Source organism: Diadema antillarum, unplaced genomic scaffold, assembly GCF_040938485.1.
Source record: "Diadema antillarum isolate AM-2024a unplaced genomic scaffold, OU_Dant_1.0 seq00000435_RagTag, whole genome shotgun sequence".
Lineage (NCBI taxonomy): Eukaryota > Metazoa > Echinodermata > Echinoidea > Diadematoida > Diadematidae > Diadema > Diadema antillarum.
This window is the reverse complement of record NW_027271413.1, coordinates 112,436-134,404: the sequence shown is the minus strand read 5'-3', so window position 1 is coordinate 134,404 and position 21,969 is coordinate 112,436. Positions and strand designations below refer to the sequence as shown.

General features: G+C 38.4%; 1 protein-coding gene across 1 annotated transcript; it reads left to right on the top strand.

The window, feature by feature from the left end:
* Positions 1-1,966: 1,966 nt before the first annotated feature.
* Positions 1,967-16,482, top strand: LOC139732564 (uncharacterized). The gene is made up of 9 exons (XM_071643417.1): positions 1,967-2,036; positions 8,716-8,931; positions 9,784-9,858; positions 10,289-10,443; positions 11,490-11,634; positions 12,055-12,255; positions 12,916-13,398; positions 15,592-15,709; positions 16,293-16,482. The coding sequence occupies exons 1-9, from the start codon at positions 1,967-1,969 to the stop codon at positions 16,480-16,482; spliced, it is 1,653 nt and encodes a 550-aa protein (XP_071499518.1).
* Positions 16,483-21,969: the final 5,487 nt, after the last annotated feature.

Genomic DNA, 21,969 nt, shown 5'->3' with positions numbered 1-21,969 from the left:
GAATACAATAGATACGAAAAAGTGATGCCATGCTGCGTATAAGTGAATTTCAATGAATGGAGCAATGTTGAACGATCAGGAAAATAGAGGTTTCATTGAAATTTGATATAGGCAGATAGGTCTACAAGTCTATCATGTCTATAGAATGCTATGGCAGACGCGGAAATGTGTAGAATTTTCAATTTATCTCGTTAGTTCTCAAAACAGAAAAATCGCATGATCTAAATCACTGGGACGACAGATCTTCCATTTCTTTCGAAAACCTAAAATTGGGGGATATTTTGTTTGAAAGGTGATTTCGACCGAAACCAGTGAGTGGTAAAAACATGCGGAAACTTCAAATGCGTTGACTTCCTGCATACCATTACTCAAATTTAAATGAAATTTCTAGGACTCTCTTTGTTTGCTTGAACTTTCTATGTAAACAAGTCACCTTGAAAACCAGGTGATGATTCAGTCATACATTTATTTAACAACAATAAAGCAAACAGTAGCAGTTGTGGAAAAAGTGAAAAGGTTAACCTGACGGAAGGTGAGCTATGGTGAAGGTTAAATTGTTGCCTCCATTTATTCTCTGACTTGCAATTTGCAGCTGTGTGTGCATGAGTATGATACTGTGTATTTTAGCATGTGTGTGTGTGCGGAGTGTGTTGTAAAATTGTGCATTTTGTTTGTCTATGTGTGCGTGTGCGCGTGTGTGATTATCATGCACGATAAGGTAACCTGGAATTTCTTTTGTCACCATAGGAAAGTATGCATTGTTTCTTTTCATTCGTTCATATATTTTGTATTAAACTTATGATTTGTATTTTTTACAAATTGTTCACAATATGCTTTATTGAATGCACACTTTTTGCATGTCTTTGTAGTATCATTAATTGGATGGAAATAAAGCACAAATGAATTGAATTGACTTCAGTTGAATGGACTCGAATTGGATTGAATTGAATTGAATTGAAAGAATTAAATCAAATATAAGGTGATAGCTTGAGACAATATTATTACTCACATTATTCATATGGGTTTTATTTTTCGCAGTTCGTGTATTTGAATTATGAATAATATATATATATTTTTTTCAGAATTATTTCAGGATTATTGCCAATGTAAGCAGGAGATGGTTCTTAATTCAAAAGACTATACCACTAAGGCTTTCCCGGTAGAGGCAATATTCTTCGAGAAGACAGGCAGAAGAGTGTGGTCATCGCTTTGGCAATGAAATGGACAAATAGATAGAAGTCAACACTTTGATGCTGTTCGCATCCCAAATGATGTTCACAAGCTGGCTTGGTGGATGTGGTAACAATAATCTGCGCGAACAGCAAGCTATCGTAGAACCAGCTTCCCACGCCGGAAATCTGGCCCAACAATGACACATAACAGTACTATTGGCATGACAGACTGCGGGTGAGACAGGGGCGGAACCGGTTCCAAGGGGTGCAGGTGTATATCGCATATGCAGAATATGAAAATAGTTGACACGAGCGGTATGATCTATTCTTAACTGCAAAACCATCTGTTCTATGACGGGAAGATACAAATGTGCACTTTCTAGCGAACCTTACCTCCAATGAAATATTCGCGACAAAATATTCAACGCAGATTACTGAACTCATGGGAGGACCTTCCAACCCCCTGTCATCCCAGTTTGCAAGTTTTCACCGTTGACTCAGTGATGGTAATCATTACATCGGGTTTGAAAAACTATTCTGTCAGTAACAACTCAAACACCACACAACCACTTCGGCCGGAATACTTGAACGAGAAGAGTTGAATGTTAAACCGTGGTGGTATAATCGTCCAAGGCTGCACTGTTCTCAGACAAGACCCTAGAGTGCCATCGACTATAAGACGTCCTAAGGGAGGAATCACACTAGATGCTTGGGATCTTGGAATAAAACAACCTATCCATTATCATTTACGGTGTTGTTTTTCTTTTCATATTTGCTGGAATTACCAACGAAAGATGCGGTGGTACATCATCTTGCATGTTTTGGTCCTGCACCTCTGGAGCTGCAGCAGTGAGAACGTTGGAGGTAAAGAAGTGAAATTCATTCCCACAATCAGGACTCCTTTAGGTATTAAAGGTCCTGTTTACCTTTGGGAACAGTGATTTATACAATTTTCAAGATATGACATTAATGCATATGTGTAGGTCTGTTGTACCACAAAACATCCTATCATATAAAATTTTCGCGATAAAACCTAAAATATAAGGAGATATCTGTATTTTTCTCAATGGACCGTAACTGTAGACGGTTTAGTCTGGAAACATTTTTATTATAACTATTGTTCACATTTTATATTTTTAACAATACTTAACATCGATTTTACCTATTCAAATTTTTACAGGGGTTGTTTCTATCGCTAAGTCACATTTTAGAACTAATTTAAAGCAATAATGCTTGGTTTTTGTTTCATGTGCAAATGGTAAATTATGCCTTTAAGGTCTAGGGCCTAATGCCTATAAAGTTAGAGTACTGGATTCACTTCTCTCTCCGCTCACTCAAAATAATTCTGCAGGGAAATTTTGAGTCTTCGTTGATTCATTGTTTTTTGCCGCATAATTAAGAAAAAAAAAGGAGATTATCGCTGTAACCGTTGGTAACAAAAACAGATATGAATACGTTTTATGTAATGGGTCAAGGCACGTAAGCCTTTCAGGACCAGCGAAATCCTATTTGCGCATGTGCAAGCACAAGACCTGGACGTAGAGCATTGTTGTCAATTCCAAACAGATTATCTATTGTCTATAGTTACGTAAGAAAAAAATATCAATTCCGACCGAAACAAAAGGTCATAAGATTAGATGAAATAGTAAATACCACTGCCAGAAAGGACTAACACTTGGAGTTGTATCTCTTAAAATCACCCATCATGTTCAATGTAGATTGTCTGAATGTTGTCAGTAGTTTGTGATGTTGATGAGCCCACAGCTGTCTACTCGGAAACGAAAGAGGTCCTGTATACACGGGTACAAATCAAACAATGGTGTCGGAACTTTCAAAATCTCGTGTAAACAAATTAGAATATGAAGTAGACGCAAAGCAAATAGAAAGCAAAACCTCTTCAGCTGGTTTTTATGACAGAGTAACAACCATTGATACGTAGATGGATGGCCGGTAGATGGCCCTCCATGGATCAACTACAGGGATTTTTTTTTTAATCTTCTCATCGTACACATTAACTCAATTCGGTTAGAATGAAATGTTATTTCTAATAGCACACTTGTCGATACAAATTAAAAAAAAAAAAAAAGAAAAAAAAAACGTTTTGATACCGTTTTCCAGGTCTCTAAACTCTGCTCAGCAAAGATGATTCAATATTTTTTTTCGAGACAGTTTATGAATACCAGTTTTAGTAGAACCATTAAAACGATGATAAAAACTATAATACCCTAGTATTTTCAGTCTGTAGATGCCTTGATCCTATGAAAAGAAAAGAGAGAGAGGGATTGTAAATTTGTTTTCATAGAATATTAGAATCAAGGAACCTTTTCGAGGGGCTAAACCCTTTCCTACCTTTAACGATAAAAAATAATGATAATTACAACGTGAATTTGATTACCCATGGTAAATATATTACCTTGAGCTGACACTAAACTAAAAACCATGCCACCCATCCCCGCCCCCTTGAAATTGTCAGGATTTGAAGTAAAATTTCATTATCTTTTTCCACTTTGACACTACCTTCTCAAAATCGACGGATTTTTAAAATTGACAGGTTTTTTTTTATATGATCGCTTTGATTGTATTGTACGACGACAATCATAATGCATAACTTTTAAAATTTTAATTATAGCAGCCTGCGCACTCCAAAATAATAAACAAGCAATGCTTCATCAGATTAGAACATAGAACAAGAAAAGCCGCATAATCGTCAAGAAAACAGGTGTATTTTCATAATATTCCTATTTTCAAAAATCGTGTATCGTGTAAAAGTATACACATTGTCAGCTGATTGTGTGGGACCATTTTGTTTACCGAGTAATAATAATGTTCTCACCTTGCTTCTGATAAACTGTTCTGCTTTCCAGGTTCCAGCATTTACACGTTTATCACTGTAATTCTGGATAAAACTGGATAACAAAACCAATCGAGAAACAGGTATCTACCGACAGAGCATGCCACGGAACAGATATGCTTTTGTGTAGTGTGGGAAAACAAGGGGAAACAAGTGACAATTTAATCATTCAAATCTGATCAATTATATTTTTGGATTGTAGATTAGACATTTAGATTTAGGCCTAGATTAAATACTTGGATGTAGATAGGATTTCAGAAGTGTATCAGATTTTGAAATGTATATGAAACTTTTAGATGTGCATTGTATGTTTGATTCTTAGATGTAGATACATGTACCATGCACCTTTAGATGTTCAACTGGTTTTAAAAAAAGGATGAAAATAAAACTCTCGTCCTGCTTGCAGCTAATCCGATGTGTATCATGACATCACATCATAGCACTAATTCCAATATTGATAACAAGTTCACCTTGTTCATTTGTGAGAAAATATACCGCGTATGTCATTTGCTTCCTTCCGCCATAGAAGGTTAGAGATCATAAAGAAAGACAAATATTTAAAACAAAAAGCTGATTATCGTGGCCGATTAACCCTAGAATGACATCATAAACACAATCAATGTGTCATCTTTCTGAAACCAGAATCGGCCTAACTCACCGAGAACGAGAGGAAGGGAGCAGAGAGAAAAAAAAATGAGAGAGAGAGAGAAGAGACGGAGGGAAAGACAGAAGGCCCAGAATCACTGTGATATACTACTATAGCATATACCAACTCGGCCACTGGTGCCTTGGTGTACATCAAAAGAGAGAAGAACGGTTTTTACTTTCGAATCGAATCAGCCAACACGGATCACAACCTAGAACGTGGAGGACAAGGTCCAACCGGAAGACCGCAATACGTCATCCCTGCTTAGGACGGGATGATTATTATGTGCTCTCTTTTTTCTTTCCCTTTCTTAGTGCGGGCAAAGTATGATTATTTTGATATGATGACTCACTTTTTGAGCGATTCATGCTGAAACAACAGTGGAGTAGGTCAATAATCGTAGTGGTAGTAATAATGATGATAATAATATTGATGCTAATGCTAAAGGTATAGTGATCACTGGTGATAAAAATGATAATCATTATCATCAGCATGTTAATCAAATAGTGGTTGTACTTATATTTTGTCTGATATTATAACATTAGAGACAGGAAACTGGGTACTCATCCCGGTCGAAGAAAATGAAAGCGTCTCTTCGTCGCCTCTTATGTGTGTTCATAGCTCATTCGTTCACAGCTCAATCTGTCTATGAGTATGTGATACTGCTCAGACCGAATGGTCCCAGTAGAAGTGGCCACTTCAATCTTTCGAATCTAGTTCGTGGATCATACAAAATTCGATTGCGAAAATGGGCGTGACACATTATGCTATACCGTTATTTCATTCATTAGTTCATTCATTTTCCATTTTCAACAGAAACATAGAAATATTCTACAGAAATTGAATACATAGATTTCATCATGATACAAAATAAAGGATAAGTTTACAATATATTGGAAGTATACTAACCAGAAACAAACACCCTGAACAAATCCCTACACCAAGTCGCTGTCATCATTGGTCATGGCTGCGACTTAGTGTAGGGATACTCACTGAATGCCATCGATGATTTCGCAGACATCGATGGCATGCAGTTATGAACGCACGCAAACACTCTCTTGTGCAATGTACGCCCATTTGCATGTTTTTTTTTATTAGTCCATGGATAAAAGTCATACCGTGACGTTGACTTAAACTATCTATGTGCGTGTGGACCCAATGTAAAGCATTTTTCTTTAGCTTGTTGTGCATATCGTAAATTGTGTATCAACGTTCGTGTGACCATTTTGCAACCCCCAAAATTAGATTCATTTCATAAACTGGTAACATAATGAATTGTAGAGGTAAGTAATTCAGACCTTTCCTCAGAATAGTAGAACTGGGAACTTCTTTGTGATGGAGGTCGAAACAATACTTAAAGGGTGTGTACAGTTCTGGTTGAGGTGAGGAGTTAGATTTTAACATTTTGTGATATATTCAGAAACCACTCTACGAGACGTCAAGGAACATGCAATTCTGAGGGATATCAAAAGTTTATTCTCTGAAAATCGGTTTTGAAATGGCTGAGATATCTAAAAACAAGGTGAAATAAAGAGATTCTAATAAAAGGCGTGGCCTGTCACCTTTTATTATTATCACTTTTTTGATATCTCAGCCATATGAAAACCAATTTTCATCAAATAAACTTTGAATCCTTCTTATGATTACGGGGTCATCCCACTAGACCGACACCCATCACGAGTCATACAGCCCACGAGTTCGACATTGAAAACAGGTTCATGAGTCATACAACTCACGAGAAGTCATACAGCCCATGAGTTCGACACTGTATAGGCAAATAAAGCCCATGAGTTCGACACTAGGTAAAAACAGCCCACGAGTTCGACAGATACAACACGGCCTTGTTGGCTTAGTGTCGAACTCATGGGCTGTATGACTTGTAAGCTGTATGACTCGTGGGTGTCGGTCTCGTGACGTGCACCCAAAATTACATGCTCTTTCATATTTCATACGAGGTTTCTCATTATCTCACTTAGCAATGTTCAAAACATGAGTCCCCACCTCAACCAGTAGGGCCTACTGCACAGTCTCCTTAAGATTTTCAATGACTTTATTCGGACCCCGAAAAAACTCCAATAGTCATGACCATAATTTTCGCTGCAAAAGGAGCATTCTTTTTTTTATTCTCCAGTGACAGGGAGTTAGATTTCCAAAAAAAAAAGTCTGGCAGTGTCTGAGGTGTATTGTTATAAGATTTTATACACGATGTTGCGACTAGCATTCTTCAACCATGTAAAATTTCGTGACGTTTGCAGGAAGGATTATGCCCTTTAAAGTCCCGGTGTTGTTATTGTTGTTTTTTTCTATTAAAAAATAATGAAACCAGACAGACTCCAGGAGTACCTAAAAAAAATAAGGAGTTGACCTACACGTTTCAAAAAGCGAAGTGTCTCTTTAGCTCGTAATGGACACTTTATATAATGTATTGACTTTAGTGGCTCTTTTTTAAATCCGAATACGAAGTCACTCACAGGTCTTAATTTGCAAGTTAAAAAAAAAGAGTATGACAAGGAAGACTGTATGCAGAACTCCATCAGGATATGACACATAGTGGTCCAAGTACTTCCGGTGAGACTCAATCGGAAGAAGTTCTATGAAAGACAGAAGAAGGACATGAATTGCCCAAACCTCTCATTGCAACCGCTGTACGAAATTAGGACAGAGTTGTAATTTGCAATCCTTGGAAGGTAATTTCGTCAGTATGATTTTGCGAGGGCGTTCGAGTCAAGTTTTCTGTTTTATCAAATTAATCTCTTCTGCTCTCCCGTCTTTCATGAGTAAAGTAAGGACGAGACTAAACAACCAATGTCTCGTCAGCTGGTCGTTGTACCGTAATGATCGCTAAATCTAAACGCCGACGCTTGCGTTCAGCATTGTCTTTCCGAATGTTGGGCGATGAATGTAATTCGTATGGGAATTTATTAACTGTCACATGTACAGTTGTATGTATTTCCCCGTAGTTTGCAGTACATGTAGGTAGAACGTTGATATCGTTGTTATTTCTTTTATACCATGATTGTCTTCTTAATTCATGACTAAATACGGTCACATATTGCGATTCCCTTTTTATATTTTTACGCATGGCCCTGTCCTGGATGGTCTCGATGACGCTGTAAGACGCACCAAAGAATCCATAGAAGGGGACATTCTTTGGTTTCTTAAGTTCGTGTATTGAGGTTCAGCTCCCTGTGCACTCAAATACCCTGATTCCTCCTGACGGTCATGTAGTGCGTACATTACTCAATTTTGACTCTTGCGGAGCTCAAGATTCCACACGTGCACTGATATACGTCTATTTTCTCCACGCGGCCGGTACTAAGGACACTTATCATTCTATTTCCATCATGTCCATAGCAAAGAAAACATAGATGTCTGAATGGCTTCCCCATGTTGGTCATTTCATCACTCAAGCTACATGCATTTCTATGTGATTGTGTCGACAATGTTGTGTACGCCCCTGAAGAGAAATAGGCATATTTATTTTATCCTTTTTCAAAATTTGTTATCGTCATTAGATATCAAGCATTATTTCACTCATCATTTTCGTCAAGATTGTACATTGTACTACTACTAGGCTTAATGCTAGTACTACCAAAGTTGACTACTACTTCTACTACTACTACGACTAGTTAATACCGCTACTACTGCTACTACCACCACTACCATTACCACTGACACTACTACTGCTATTATTTTTACTACTTCTTTTTCCACTTCTACAACTTAAAGTAATGAAATGATAATGTTAGTTTAAAGTGATAACAGAAGCGGTAGTTTTACAAGAGCGATGAAATGCGATAATTATACCTTCTGTGAAGGGAGGGGGGATCTTCTGTTCGGCCTACGATTTCCTTTTGTCTCTATTTCATCCCACTGCTTTTGACTCCAAAAAGTCTATGACGTCAATAATGAATTAAATAACAAAAGGCCAGACTAAAATTGTGCAAGAATTTACAACAACAACATAAATAAATAAATAAAAATCATAAATTTCTGGCATAGCAGTATTCAAATCTTACCTTGCTGTCTTTCCTCTTCTCCCACAGACATACGGCTGCTGAATGGCGACCACATCTACGAAGGCCGCGTGGAGGTATTCCTGGGCTCCCGCGGGTGGTACGGGACGTGCGACGAGGCTTGGAGCATGGACGAGGCTACCGTGGTGTGCCGCCAATTGGGCTATCCCGGCGCCATCATGGGCGTCCAGAACGCCGGCCGCACCCGGGGTATCCCCCTGGCAAGGACGTGGCACTGTACAGGGGGTAAGCTTCCAGTCATAGTTTTTATCACTGGCAATAGACAAATTTTGTGAGGCTTTGAAAGTTCCTGGGTTTTTCCGTTACAAATCTTACCAATGGCAATCTCGAAAGTGTTTTTTTTTTTTCAAAGCCTTGCCCAACCCAAAGTAAAACTAATGTTTTTATCTGTTTCATTTCCATCTGAGAAGATGGCTGGATAGCCAATATTATTGCAAAAGCTGGTCTTACATGGAGTCCAGTTGGAACTACTTCACAGGGTTAAATACCCTGCTCTTGCAACATGCATTACAGTATATTTAAACAAAGGATTCTTCTTGCAACTGTATGTAAAGTAACACGCACCAGTAAAAAAGTAGTTATTCACTGTTGTTAGCTTATGTGCCATGCACGACGAAACATGGGTGCATTTCCATGCGTTGTCAAACTATTAAGACCGCCTCCTAGAAAAGACCACCTCCTCAGAAAGACCGGCTCTTAGTACCACCGACATTATAAACAATTTCCTTTCTGGTCCTACGTTTCAATGTTTGGATCTGATGGCTTTTGTTTATCTGGTTTTTGTATCAGTCTTTTCTATGTCGGACAAATCTCGGGCAAGATCATGTTTGAAAAGAAAGACTTGTGTTTCAAAAGTATGAATGAACATAATTGAATTAACTGAATGCTTACTGATTGTTAAAAAAAAAGAGAATAATTCATTTTATCTCAACGAGCGTTTACATACATGACATTGCCACAATCATAACTAGCAGGTGTTGTTCTACAACTAATAATACTGTTGTTGCTTCTGTAGGTTTTACTGTTGTTATTGTTGTTACCTTTACCCTTCTCTTGATCATTGAACTGTATTCTTAGACGAGGAGACACTGCTGGGATGTCCATTTGTGCCCACGTACATCTGTCTACAGGCTGCTGGGGTTATTTGTCACGGTAAGAACCAGTGATTAATCAAAGTGAAAACGGCTGAAATGAGAATATTAGATGTCTCATTGCGTGCATGCAATACAGGTGTTATAATCTGATTCATAAAAAAAGAAATACACACACGCTGTAAATATGCATTAAAGATATAACATCGTCTCATGAGTTGACATGAGTTCAGTTCGATTCAATTCAATTTAAATTTATTATCCCTTTTCGACAAAAAAACAACAACACCTGTTTGTCAGCTGTTTGTAGAATATAAGGTAAATGCATGGAATATAGTTTGAAAAAAAAAGAATAAAACAGAGTATACAAAAAAAACAGCGAAGAGGTTTCCATAACTGCTTTATTCTGTTTGAACGTTTACTTTGTACCGTACCGCCCGATATTCTAAACGCATGCATATCGAATGGATATGAATTCTTCATGGCTTTAGGACCAGGATATCTGGGCTGCTACCATGACGAATTCGGTCCCCTGACGTCGACGCTGTCGGAGAACTACGTCATCGAACCCGATATGACCGTGGAGCGATGCCGGTCATTCTGCATGAGTCGACATCTCCGTATCGTCGGGTTGAAAAACGGAAATGTGGGTTTCCCAGTCTCACTTATCATCAGATCTTAATGATGTAAATCTTTATTGTGTTATTTTTTTCTGTCTGCACAATCCATAAGCATAATTATATCATAGTCATCTCACTTTTTTTTAAATCAAAGCGTATAATTATCATGATATAGTAAAAAGCACAGTCATCTAGCTCTCTTTCAAAAACAAAATGCTTCTTTCAAAAACATAATTAGCTTTCTTTCAAAAACATAGTTATCATGGTATAGTAAAAAGCAATCAATGTATCCGGAGATCTGCATGTATATTAAAATCACAGTATATCTGTATCTTGATCTGTATCTGCAGTATGTGTATATAAATACACAAGGCTTGACACAAACTTTTTTTATTCTCTCTCTCTCGTGGCTGGTCTGTTCAGACCGCTAAAATCTTTGAACTTGAAATTTTTGGTGGTCCGAAATAAAAGGAAATATCAACATTTATTTTGCATTCATCAAGCAGCCCGATCGGGCCATCGCGCCACCGTTAATGTTGAGCCCTAAAATCTTTATTGTCTGCATCTCCGTGTCTACTTCGATTTGTTATAATTCATGTCTATCCAGCCTTCTGTCTTTCTAGTTGTCAAGATAATATTGTTATGTATTTTGTAAAATTATGATTCTCAGATTCAATATGTTCAGGTGTGAATGTGTGTATTCATATATCTCTGTGTGAAATATTGGAAGATTCAGTTGTAGTAAATTCGTGAAGGGAACCAAAGAAATCGAATCGTATTATCATCAATCTATCTATTTACTTATTTGAATGTACATACATACATACATACATGCATACACACATACGTGCACACATGCATACATACATAGATACATACGTACGTGCATACATACATACATACGTACATACATGAATATATATATATATATATATTATATATATATATATATATATATATATATATATATATATATATGTACATACATACATACATACATACGTACATACATGCATACATACATACATACAAGGACATTCGTTTATATGGATACTGATATATTCGTATACAGGAATGTTACTGCGGTCTGTCAGAATCTGAGCTGGCAAACCACGCCCGGCTGTCGGACGCCGAGTGTCAGGCCGTGTGCCCGGGCAACAACAAGGAGGTGTGCGGCGGGGTCCGCAACGGAACGGACAAGCTCTCCGTTTTTGATGGTGAGACTTGAAACAATGAAAATATTCCAAACGGCCACCAAAGTGGCAACCAAACATCTTGAATTTCTCAAAAACCCTCAGGGATGTAAGAGCTGCATCATCCAGATTTTAAATTCAGCACGTTCGAAATAGGGTAAAACCATCACAAATCATTGGCCGGACGGTGAAATGAGGTTCGGTTCAAAATTCGACTTTGGCATCCCCACTGTGAGTTTGATGTCATGTCGTGTGTGGTGTATGTCGGAATCACACCATTCATCTTGTAGTTTAACATACAAATAATGCACAGGTACTGAGACTGAGTTGATGGGGATCGATGCAGACCATTGCAGAGTATAATAATGGAGCAACGTGCACGGGAAGCAGCCATATTTCATGAGACCCCCCCCCCCCCCCCCCCACTTCCTTTTCTTTCACCAGTGAACCTCGGCGAATGCGTGAACCCGGGCGTGCCCGAACACGGCAGACAGCTAGAGAGTAGCTACAAGTTCGGCGACATCGTGCTCTTCGAATGCCACCCCGGCTACGAACTCGTGGGCGTGCCCGCCATCCAGTGCGTACTCGCTTCCGGCGGAGACGGTCAAGAGGTCATGTGGAGCACTTCTATCCCATCATGCTCTAGTGAGTTTCAAACAATTTTTGAATTGTATATGCCACGTTCACATGTCCAACTCAGTCGACGGCGTGCCAACTTCGCATATTCTGCTCATATCCTCAAAGTCTGCTCAAAGCCGCCCAAACCGATCGATAAATCGCCAAATGCCGCATTGCAATAAAAACTTTTCTCGAGCTTCCATTCGTCTGACGTATAACTTGCATATGATGTGGTTAATGACTATCAAGCGGTGTTCCCTAATTGATTTGCATGTAGATTCTAAGTTTCTGTCTCTGTTATGTGTGCAAGAGTCATTCCTTTACAGTAATTTCCAACAGTAGGTTGTAGATCATTTTTTATGTTAATTACAGATGAGTAGGCCTTACCTTCCAAACTACAAACACTGCATTGCGCACACGCTCACTTTACTACAGTCATGTAGTATCAAATACTTCAAATGACAAATCATTTTGCTCCATTTAGCATTTGCAAAATATCTCTTGATATTCTATGAGATTAAACTATGAGATTAAACTAAAATGTGAAAAGTTTATGTGACAGTTCCTTTTTCATAAAACGTGGAACTATTACGATTTCTTTTAATAAATCAAATGTTTTAATCCAAAGATGGAGATTGAATGTGAACAAGTCAAAATTGTTCGTAATCACCTACTATGAATTTGCAGAGCTTCCATCAACTTCAGCACGACCGATGACTACGCAGAGCACAACTTTGCCTGTGGAGACGACGACGCCAAGTACAACCTCGAAATCGACGACGGAGAGGATGACGACGACGAGACAAACAACTGAAGCCACCACGACCAGGAAACCCACTACAGAAAAAATGACAACGACCATAGAGACAACAACCGAAGAGATGACGACGACGGAGACGACAACGACTATGCCCAAGGCGACAACCAAGGAAGACCTGTCGTCCACGCCCTCGACCAATGAAACGATGTCCTCCGCTCAGATGCAGGAGACGACTGCCGTCATGATGACCACCAGTGATAGGGAGGCTTCCACCACTGAGACGCAAGAAAATAATACGGCGGAAAAATCTTCCACGCCGACACGGAAGACTACGACGATCACATTGGAGACGATGACGATGGCAAGGGAAAGGGACACTGATTTTTTTACAGATAACATGATAGACGAAGGTAAATGTAAGTGTGAAGTTTGATATGAATTTGACAACCCATAACGCGTTGCCTCAAACTTAACCACAACGTTCATTCAGGGATAAACGCTAAATGCTTGTAACCAAGTAAATTAAAGGACAAGTTCACCTTCATAGACATGTGGGTTGAGTGAATGCAGCAATATCAGTAGAACACATCAGTGAGAGTTTGAGGAAAATCGGACAATCCGTTCAAAAGTTGTGAATTTTTGAAGTTTCTGCTCAGTCACGGCTGGATGAAAAGACTAAGTAAGCTTGTGATGTCACATGAGTACAACCATATAAAGAAAGAATAAAGAAAATTCAACATATTTCCATTTTTCTCGGATAACAAAATAACACTCGACTTCTCTCTTTCAGAAGGCAGGGGGAATAATATTACCCTTAACATATGTCAGTAGCAAGTCGAAGAAATGTGCACTTTATTCAAAAAGTAAAGTTTTGTGAAATTCTCTTTTTATTTTCCTTGTTATAGTTGTACGCATGTGACATCATACACTGTAGTAGTCTTCTCATCCAGCAGTGACTGCGCAGATACTTAAAATATTCATAACTTTTGAACTGATTGTCCGATTTTCCTCAAACTTTCACTGATGTGTTCTACTAATATTGCTGCATTCTCTCAATCCTAATGTATATGAAGGTGGACTTGTCCTTTAACCTTACCCCCGAAAGAAAATCAAAACAACGAATGAAACAAAAACTCTAACAAACAGGTAAGAGAAAAAATACATCTTCAAAATGATCATGACTTTAAGAAGAAAATAGATATTGGACGGCAAAATGTCTAGATTTATTTATTATGATATGGAAGATGTTCATCATCGTGTCATTGTTGAAGGACTAAGAATTTATCGGTTGTCACACATAGCGATGTAAATACAAAATGTCGCAAATCCTTTTAGTATTTATCTCGCTTTATGTGACAAGTGATAGATTTTAGATTTAAAAATTCTTCACAAAGTCAGTCAAAAAAGTACGCAAACAAAGTAAAAGCCAAATCCGAAAGTGATTCTTCATATATTGCCAATTTGAAAATCAGTTACAAATAGGAAGGAAATACACTTTTTATACTTCTGCAATGTTAACAAGTTTAGTGATTATATCCGAATAATAAAGACTCAACTGAATGAGATGTTTTACTATTCATTTATTATAACACTGCCACTGACAAATGAAGTCTGCTGTGTTAATGTTTAAGGATAAAGCACCAAGACTCAGGTATGTGGTTTCATGGGTTTGAAATCTAAGAAAAATGATAATGATAATTAAAAAAAAAATTAAAATGTTCTCTGGTCTCGATTTGTTGATTTGAAGGTCCTAACACTATATATATAGGGTTAGATTTTTTTTTTTTCCTGTGAGTACGTTAGTGAATAATTCGCGAATAAATCTTGCAAATCCTCACGCACTAACAAAAATTCTTCCGCTGATTGATCTTTCTTTCCAATAGTCACAGAAGAGCCTGGAAACAAGACTAGTATCAACGAAGCGCAGACAGGTGAATTTAGTAAGTGCTGTTTGACTTTCTCTACTGTGGGCTTCCAGATTTTTTTCTTTTTTTGTTCTTCAACTTATTTCTTTATCGTTATTCTTTTCCAGACGAGCACCCATCCTACAAGCATTGTTTGTTTTTTCACTGTGTCCCTCAAAAAAAATATCTCATCTTTTCTTTTCTGTGGCAATTTTAAGCTTCCACGCATTAGACTTTGAATAAAGAAAGATACTTTTTGAAAATAGTTTTCATCATCGGTGAAAGATTTGTATAGATATCGCTTATCTCAGTTCAGTGTACCTGGTGACTGGTTCGATTTAGATGATTTTTTTTTTTTTTTTTTTAGAATAGATAACATCTCAGATTCCTGTGGGAAAGAGAAATATTGAGGATGCGAGCAAGCAGTCACATAACACTTTTTAGACTGTGTTCTGCTTTGCAACGATTCGTCGAGGACCATTTATCTAGATTCATCCAGTCAGGACTTGTTCCACGTGGACATTAATCCACCTTATGGCTACAACCTTACCACTTGGTAGGCCCTATATATGAGGTAATGATCTTAATCAGAACAAAACAAATTAAGCAAATGAATAAGAATCATTGTGTCGTCACTGTATTGAAAAACGAAATGATGCTGATGACTTTTTTGTATTTTTCCACGTACATCACTGACAGGCTTTTTCGATATGATCTCGGAGAATCTGATCCTCATATCTATTGGAGGAACATTCCTGATCATTCTGGTACCCGTCATCTTTATCGTCATCTTCAAAAAGGCTTGTAAGAGGAGAAGGTAATGATCTGATTCCTCTATTCAGCTTTTCTTTGGTATTGTTTTCATGATTAAGTCGCCGTAGGACAGAAAGGAAGAACCACTGTTTGTTTGTTTGTTTGTTTGTTTGTTTGTTTGTTGTTTTGTATGTACCCTGAACATTAGATGCCGACCTCAATAAACCAACAATTTGTTTGCATTTACAGGTAATAACTATAGCAATACGAGAGTCACAATATATTTCCTTAATCACCTTACCAACCACGTAACTCTACTGTTTTCATTTATTTCTAGCCTACCTATGATAAAAAGGAGAAATATCATAAGAACATGAAATATTATCTCATTAGGACACATTCTATGTTATAAGTGAAGTAAATTGCTGAAGGGGGTAGAAGATATCGATTACGCCTTCTTACCGAATTAGACAGAAAGGAATCGGATGTGAGATAATGACAATTGACGACAATATGGGAATGTCTTTCTATTTTCATTGTATTTTCTTTACTACTAACACCAAAAAAAAAAAGCGAAATTATGAATTGCAACATGTATCATTCACACTTTTCATTTCAATGTTGTTGCTCTTGGTACGCAACTGCAGGAGACCCAATAGGAAAGTGCAGATCGAGCGATCGATCGATTATCAACTCGGAAGTGAGGTGACGGGTTTCACGTACGAGCCCCTAGCCACGCCGCGACCTCGTTACCAGTCGTTCAGGAAAGGGTTCAAGCGATTCTCCAAGCGACCGTGGTCGGACCGCGAAGAGGAGAGCAGTGACGAGGAGCTGTGATGACGTCATTGATATCGTTGTGTTTCCATGTTTACAAGCACAAAGTGTTTGAACTCATTACTCATAATTATAAGACTGTGTTGATGATTAGTTTAGTGGGAGTTTTTCCTTTGTCTGCAATGTAACTGACCTACAATGATAAACCCATCAGGGGCGATTACATGCAGGGTACTCTCTTAATTTCTAGGACTTAAATTTTAAATCTTTCTTACGACTTAAAATATTTTAAGTCTTTAAGACTTATTTTAGGTGGCTTCGATTAAAAGTTGAGTGTCGAAGCTGTTCGCAATCTAAATCTAACAAGGACTTAAACTTTCAGCCAATCAGATGACTTGTAAATGACGTCATCTTGAACCGCCTAAAACCGGAATTGGCGCTGGCCGTCACTTTGCTTCATGCGCGATGCTAGATAGCGTAGTCATACACACACACATTCACATGTACCGTACTATAGTACAGTACACCATTTCAGTTACAGTACTTGTACCAGTCCTATCCCTAGTTATACATCGACCGGCCATTTGCAAACATTGGGTGATTTCAAGTTCGGTGCTAGTGCTAGTGCTAGTGCTAGCCCCCGAATAACAGCGTTAAATCGAGCTCCAACACCGACGGTCAGATTAACGAGGCGATACCGATCAAAATTATCGATCACCAGCACTAGGTGTTGGAATCGCAGCACCGCGAGCTCCGCGGGAATTGCGCGACGAAAAAAGTGATGGCGTGTCTTTACAGTTAAATACTTAAAAATGTAGCTAAAATTACTTAGTTTTAGACATATGATGAGGAAGATGGATTAAAGTGCCACAAATTTCATCACTTCTTCAAAACACAATTATCCTTATTTTGCTCATAGGCTCAGATTTATAAAGCCATGTCGATGGTGTTCGTTTACGTTACGTGGGCGACCACTGCATTAGCATAGACTTTGCACGTAAAACGTGCAACTACTTATGGACGTAAATATGAGTCTCGCACGGCAACGCTAACACCAGCACCGAACTTGAAATGACGAAAATGATAATCCCTAGGGGCTAGTGTTAGTCAATGGAGAAAAAGCACGTAAATCGCTAACACAAACGGCGGAGCTCGGTTCAGCAGACGACATTCAACACCTAGCCCAGCACCAGCAACCGGATATACGTCATAATTTTGAGGTCAACTCCCAACACCGACGTGATTTCAAGTTCGGTTTTATCGCCGGTGCTAGTGCTATCTCAGCACTAGCACTAGCACTAGCACCGAACTTGAAATCACCCATTATTGACTTGAACAGTTGGTCCTGAAGGCAGAAGTCATGCAGGCCGGAGTTTTTCGAGGGCATGATCTGACAGTTCAGCTTGACCAAGTTGCTTAAAGGTGAGCATATTATTGTATGAATGCTTAAGAATGTGGTTGATAACTCTGGGACTCAGTAACCAAAGATAAAAGATGTTAAGATGTGCACTACATTTTTGGCGAGTTTGAGCCTTACCGCTGTATACAGCGCTGTCCATCCCTGAAGCGCCAGTGCTAACGTTAGCTAGCTGTTCATGGCTTTATGTGTCTATCTAAACATTGTAACAAGTTACATGTAGGCTATAAACGTTATACTAGTATTGTTGGGGGGGGGGGGGCTCTATCTCGGTGAAACTGCAAGTAATAATACAGGGACTCTTATAAAGCGCTCATTCTACCTAATGATTTACGATGTTGGTGTCTTGACTGAAAGGTAAAGCTACATGTATGGAGTAGCGTTAGGTACACAACCTATGGGCAAAACAGGCTACTGACACTGTAGCATAGCCGTAGGCCTAACTGTCGTCTAGCTCTAGTGTCGGTTCACCCCTTCCTACACTCTTGTAAGGTTTAATTTATAAACTTCTACGTAGAAAGACACAGTTCTATAGGCCTTATCATGCCCTATGCTGTGATAAAATGTAGGGCATATGCTGTTAGATGGGTTTTATTTTTAACATTGTGTTTATAGGCCACCAATAGTACGTAGACCCTACGGGCGCTAAAATAGAACAGCAACCAGCCCGAACACGAAGCCCCCTGTGTGATGAGCGCCCCAGGGTTTAGGGCGCCAATGTTGCAATGCCAGTGCAGTGGCGTCAAGCTCTGAACTTTAAAAACTTCTAGCGCATGGGCCATGGCTGACATCACCAATTTCCATTGACTCCCATATTAAAATAGTACATGTTATAAACAGTTTCTGTTCCATTGCATGACTAGATCTAGGTCTACTGAGTCTGTTGTCACAATAAACAATTACCTTTGGCGTGTGCACTCAACACTCTTGTCTTAGTATATAAGCGCGCATCCTGTCACTCATTTTACTGGAGTAAACAACTTCATTCAATGCTACTTGCACTCGGCTGCGTACATGTGTACGCAATGTGAATGTGCTACTGATTTGCATTCCATGAAAATACTACCACTCAGTAGTAGGCCTGGGCCCCGTTGCAAGAAAGTTGCAATCAATTGCAAATAATTGCTAATTTTGAAACAACCATTCTGATTGGCTCAGGGTCTGCCCTATTAAGAAGACATGCATGCAACAATGATTTTGATTGGCCAGTGACAATCAGTTGCAAGTTGCGTTTAAACGCAAAGTTTCTAGCAACGGGGCCCTGGACTCCTAGGCCTTATGGTTGCCATTTCTGCACTGAATTCAAATTCAAGACTCTTTCTTGAACTAGTACGTCTGTTAGTGTTATCGTTGAAGGCGTTGTATGAAACAAATAATGTATGGGATTACTAGTAGTAGTAACTCATGCAATGGAACAAGACTTCGCACCTGGATAAAGATATTCTACTCCAGTCTTTCTCTTTGTAGCATAATCAATGTGGTGATCTGCGTTTGAGTAGAAGGATCTAGACTTAAAAATTCTACAGATCTACACTTCTGGCTGAGATGTATGCATTAAGCATCACATACACCAGTGAGAGAATGTTGTGAAGCTTTACAATATATGAGGCCTTTTTTTTTTTTTTTACTTTTGATATTTTTTAAGATAAAGGGAATGCAAATTACCTGTTATTTGTATTAATTTGTACTCCAAGGAGTACTCTGTCAGGACTATCCCTTTTTGGTGTTTATGCAAGACATCCCTGGTATTTCTAAAAATTGATTTTAACGATAACATCTGAAACAAAAATCAGATATCGGTCTCATTTTTTCCTCCAGCATGAAATACAACCCTCGAGACCAATAAGAAATAATTAATTACATAAAAATCTAGAAATGTGGCTATGGCGACCGTTTATACCCCCGAAGCATATTTGTTTTCTTCCTTTTTTTTTGTCAAGCGTTTCTGTTTTTCATTTTCCACTTCCTTATCAGTGATATTTCACAGTTTTCGTGTTTATTTTCAGATCAATGCGGACTTTGCCCAGTTGTACCGAGAAAAGTGCAGGAGATGGTGAACAGATGGGGGCCATTTTACGTCAATAGAATCTTGCACTTGCCAAGCGAAACTACCCTTAGTTGCAAGACATCGTTTAAGAAGATATGAAGACATGGATGGAGACAGTAAGTCCTTCCGGCAAACCTCATAGATCTTGTGGCATTGATTATAATTACTGGAACAATTTCTGTCCAAAGTGTAAGAGTAAAACTTTCTCATTTGTTTATGCTTCATTGCTATTACACCTTTCAGGAAAGTGAATGTGTACAAGTTTGCTCTCCATAGACTAATATTGATAATAAGTCAAAAACTGAATGTTAGGGATTGTCATAGCTGATACAATACGTCATATCTAATATGTTAAAGAGAATGTGTGAAATACTTAAAAAAAATATTTTGTATTGTGTTCCATTCTATAGGAATTGTGTGGAATGTCGCTACTTGCAGCGATGCTTCACAGATCCAACATCCCCATGTAGAAGAAAGGGAGAGGACCTCTCATGCTCCCGAGGGATGCCCAGCAGTACCTGGTGCAGAATGACTATGTGCCTGTAAGTACAGTATATATGCTTAATGTTTATAGACTTGAAATCAGTTTATGATCAAATCATTGAGCTTCCAATTTTGAGAATTATCAATATGCATGTTTCATTGGGCTTTTAAGTACCAGCTCATGTTTAGAGAAGAATATTTGAGCTTCATATCTTACAAAGCAAGACTCGTGTAGAATCTGCATGTACTCAGTAACAGGTGGAATTTAAAAATCTTAATTTCTCATGCTGTCTTGAGAAATGCAAAGTTTTCTTCTCTGATATATCAGTGTTTTTGAAACAAACTTTAGAACATTCAGCAATGAGTATTGTGTAGGGGTATCTACAGTGTTTTGACAGTTTTCTTTTAAATTCATTAAATTAAGGATTAAAAATGCATGCTCACTTCTATTGATTTGTAATAATATGTACATCAAATATCTTATGAGTCTGGAACATGTAAATATCAAGTAGGCCCCACCCCGATGATGGCAAAAAGTAATCTAATTTCTGGGAATTTTTTTCAAGGCTTGAGGCTTACCAGATAAGACAAAATGTTTTAAAATAATATATTCCAAAATATATCAGAAATATTGCTGTACTTGTACATCACAAACTAAAAGGTATGTGATGTATATGTTATTAGTACATTGTATTTAAGATCAATACGTAAAATTATATTTTAATATTTTTTCCATCCAGAGTGACCTTTCACTGAGAACTTAACTTCCCTCTACCGGTATGTGATGCAAAGTTTATTTGATAATAATTGTAGCCTTTGTCATTTGCTCAAACGATTCAAGTGAAATTTAGTTCAAAATATCAGTAGTGCTATACATGTTTAATCTCTTTTCAGGTAGGAACCAATGTTCATGGCATTGCTGATGCAGAGACTCCAACCCCAGCCAAGCATCTTCTGATCTGGAGATTCTCCCGCCTGAAAGCCCTAGCAAACGGGAAACGCCAAGTTGATCCGCGCGAAACGTATACATCACGAGCGAGAAGCGCGAAGTTCAGTGATGCTAAAGATGCCACCTTCAGCCAGCCCTGCTTAGTCAGATAAGGGAGTGACTAGACGTACATCCAGTATTTTCTCATCCTGGACAACACCATACTAAGTCCAGGCTGGAGATGACCGGAAGCAAGAATTTGACAGACTCTTTAAAGCCCACTGTGTCTTCATCGTCAAATATGCTTGGGTGCTTGAAGCATTCTTTGATTTTGTGGCGGCATATTCATGTACTGCTACAATCCCAAGTGAGGGCTTCGGTCTGGACATTAGCCACGAACTTCAAGAACACGTCAGTGTATGATGCTAGTAAGATTTTCCGACATTGTGCCACAAACCCATGCACACAAGAAGCATATCTGACTTGCCCTGATGTGCAGCAAAGTTTTCTTAATTTTCAGTGAATTCTTGAATCGCAGTAAGTAACACAGGTAAAATGCTGCAATGTTTCCTTTGAAGATACTATCATGCATAATGTTTGACTCATGGATATTGAGTTATGTTATGTGTGCCTCACTTTTCTATTTATATTGAGCTACAAATCCATGCACACAAG

Coding starts and splice junctions, on each gene's coding strand:
- LOC139732564 (XM_071643417.1), top strand. CDS start 1,967: ATGCGGTGGTACATCATCTTGCATGTTTTGGTCCTGCACCTCTGGAGC. Junction 13,399..15,591: donor AGATAACATGATAGACGAAG/GTAAATGTAAGT, acceptor CATCACTGACAG/GCTTTTTCGATATGATCTCG. Junction 15,710..16,292: donor AAGGCTTGTAAGAGGAGAAG/GTAATGATCTGA, acceptor ACGCAACTGCAG/GAGACCCAATAGGAAAGTGC.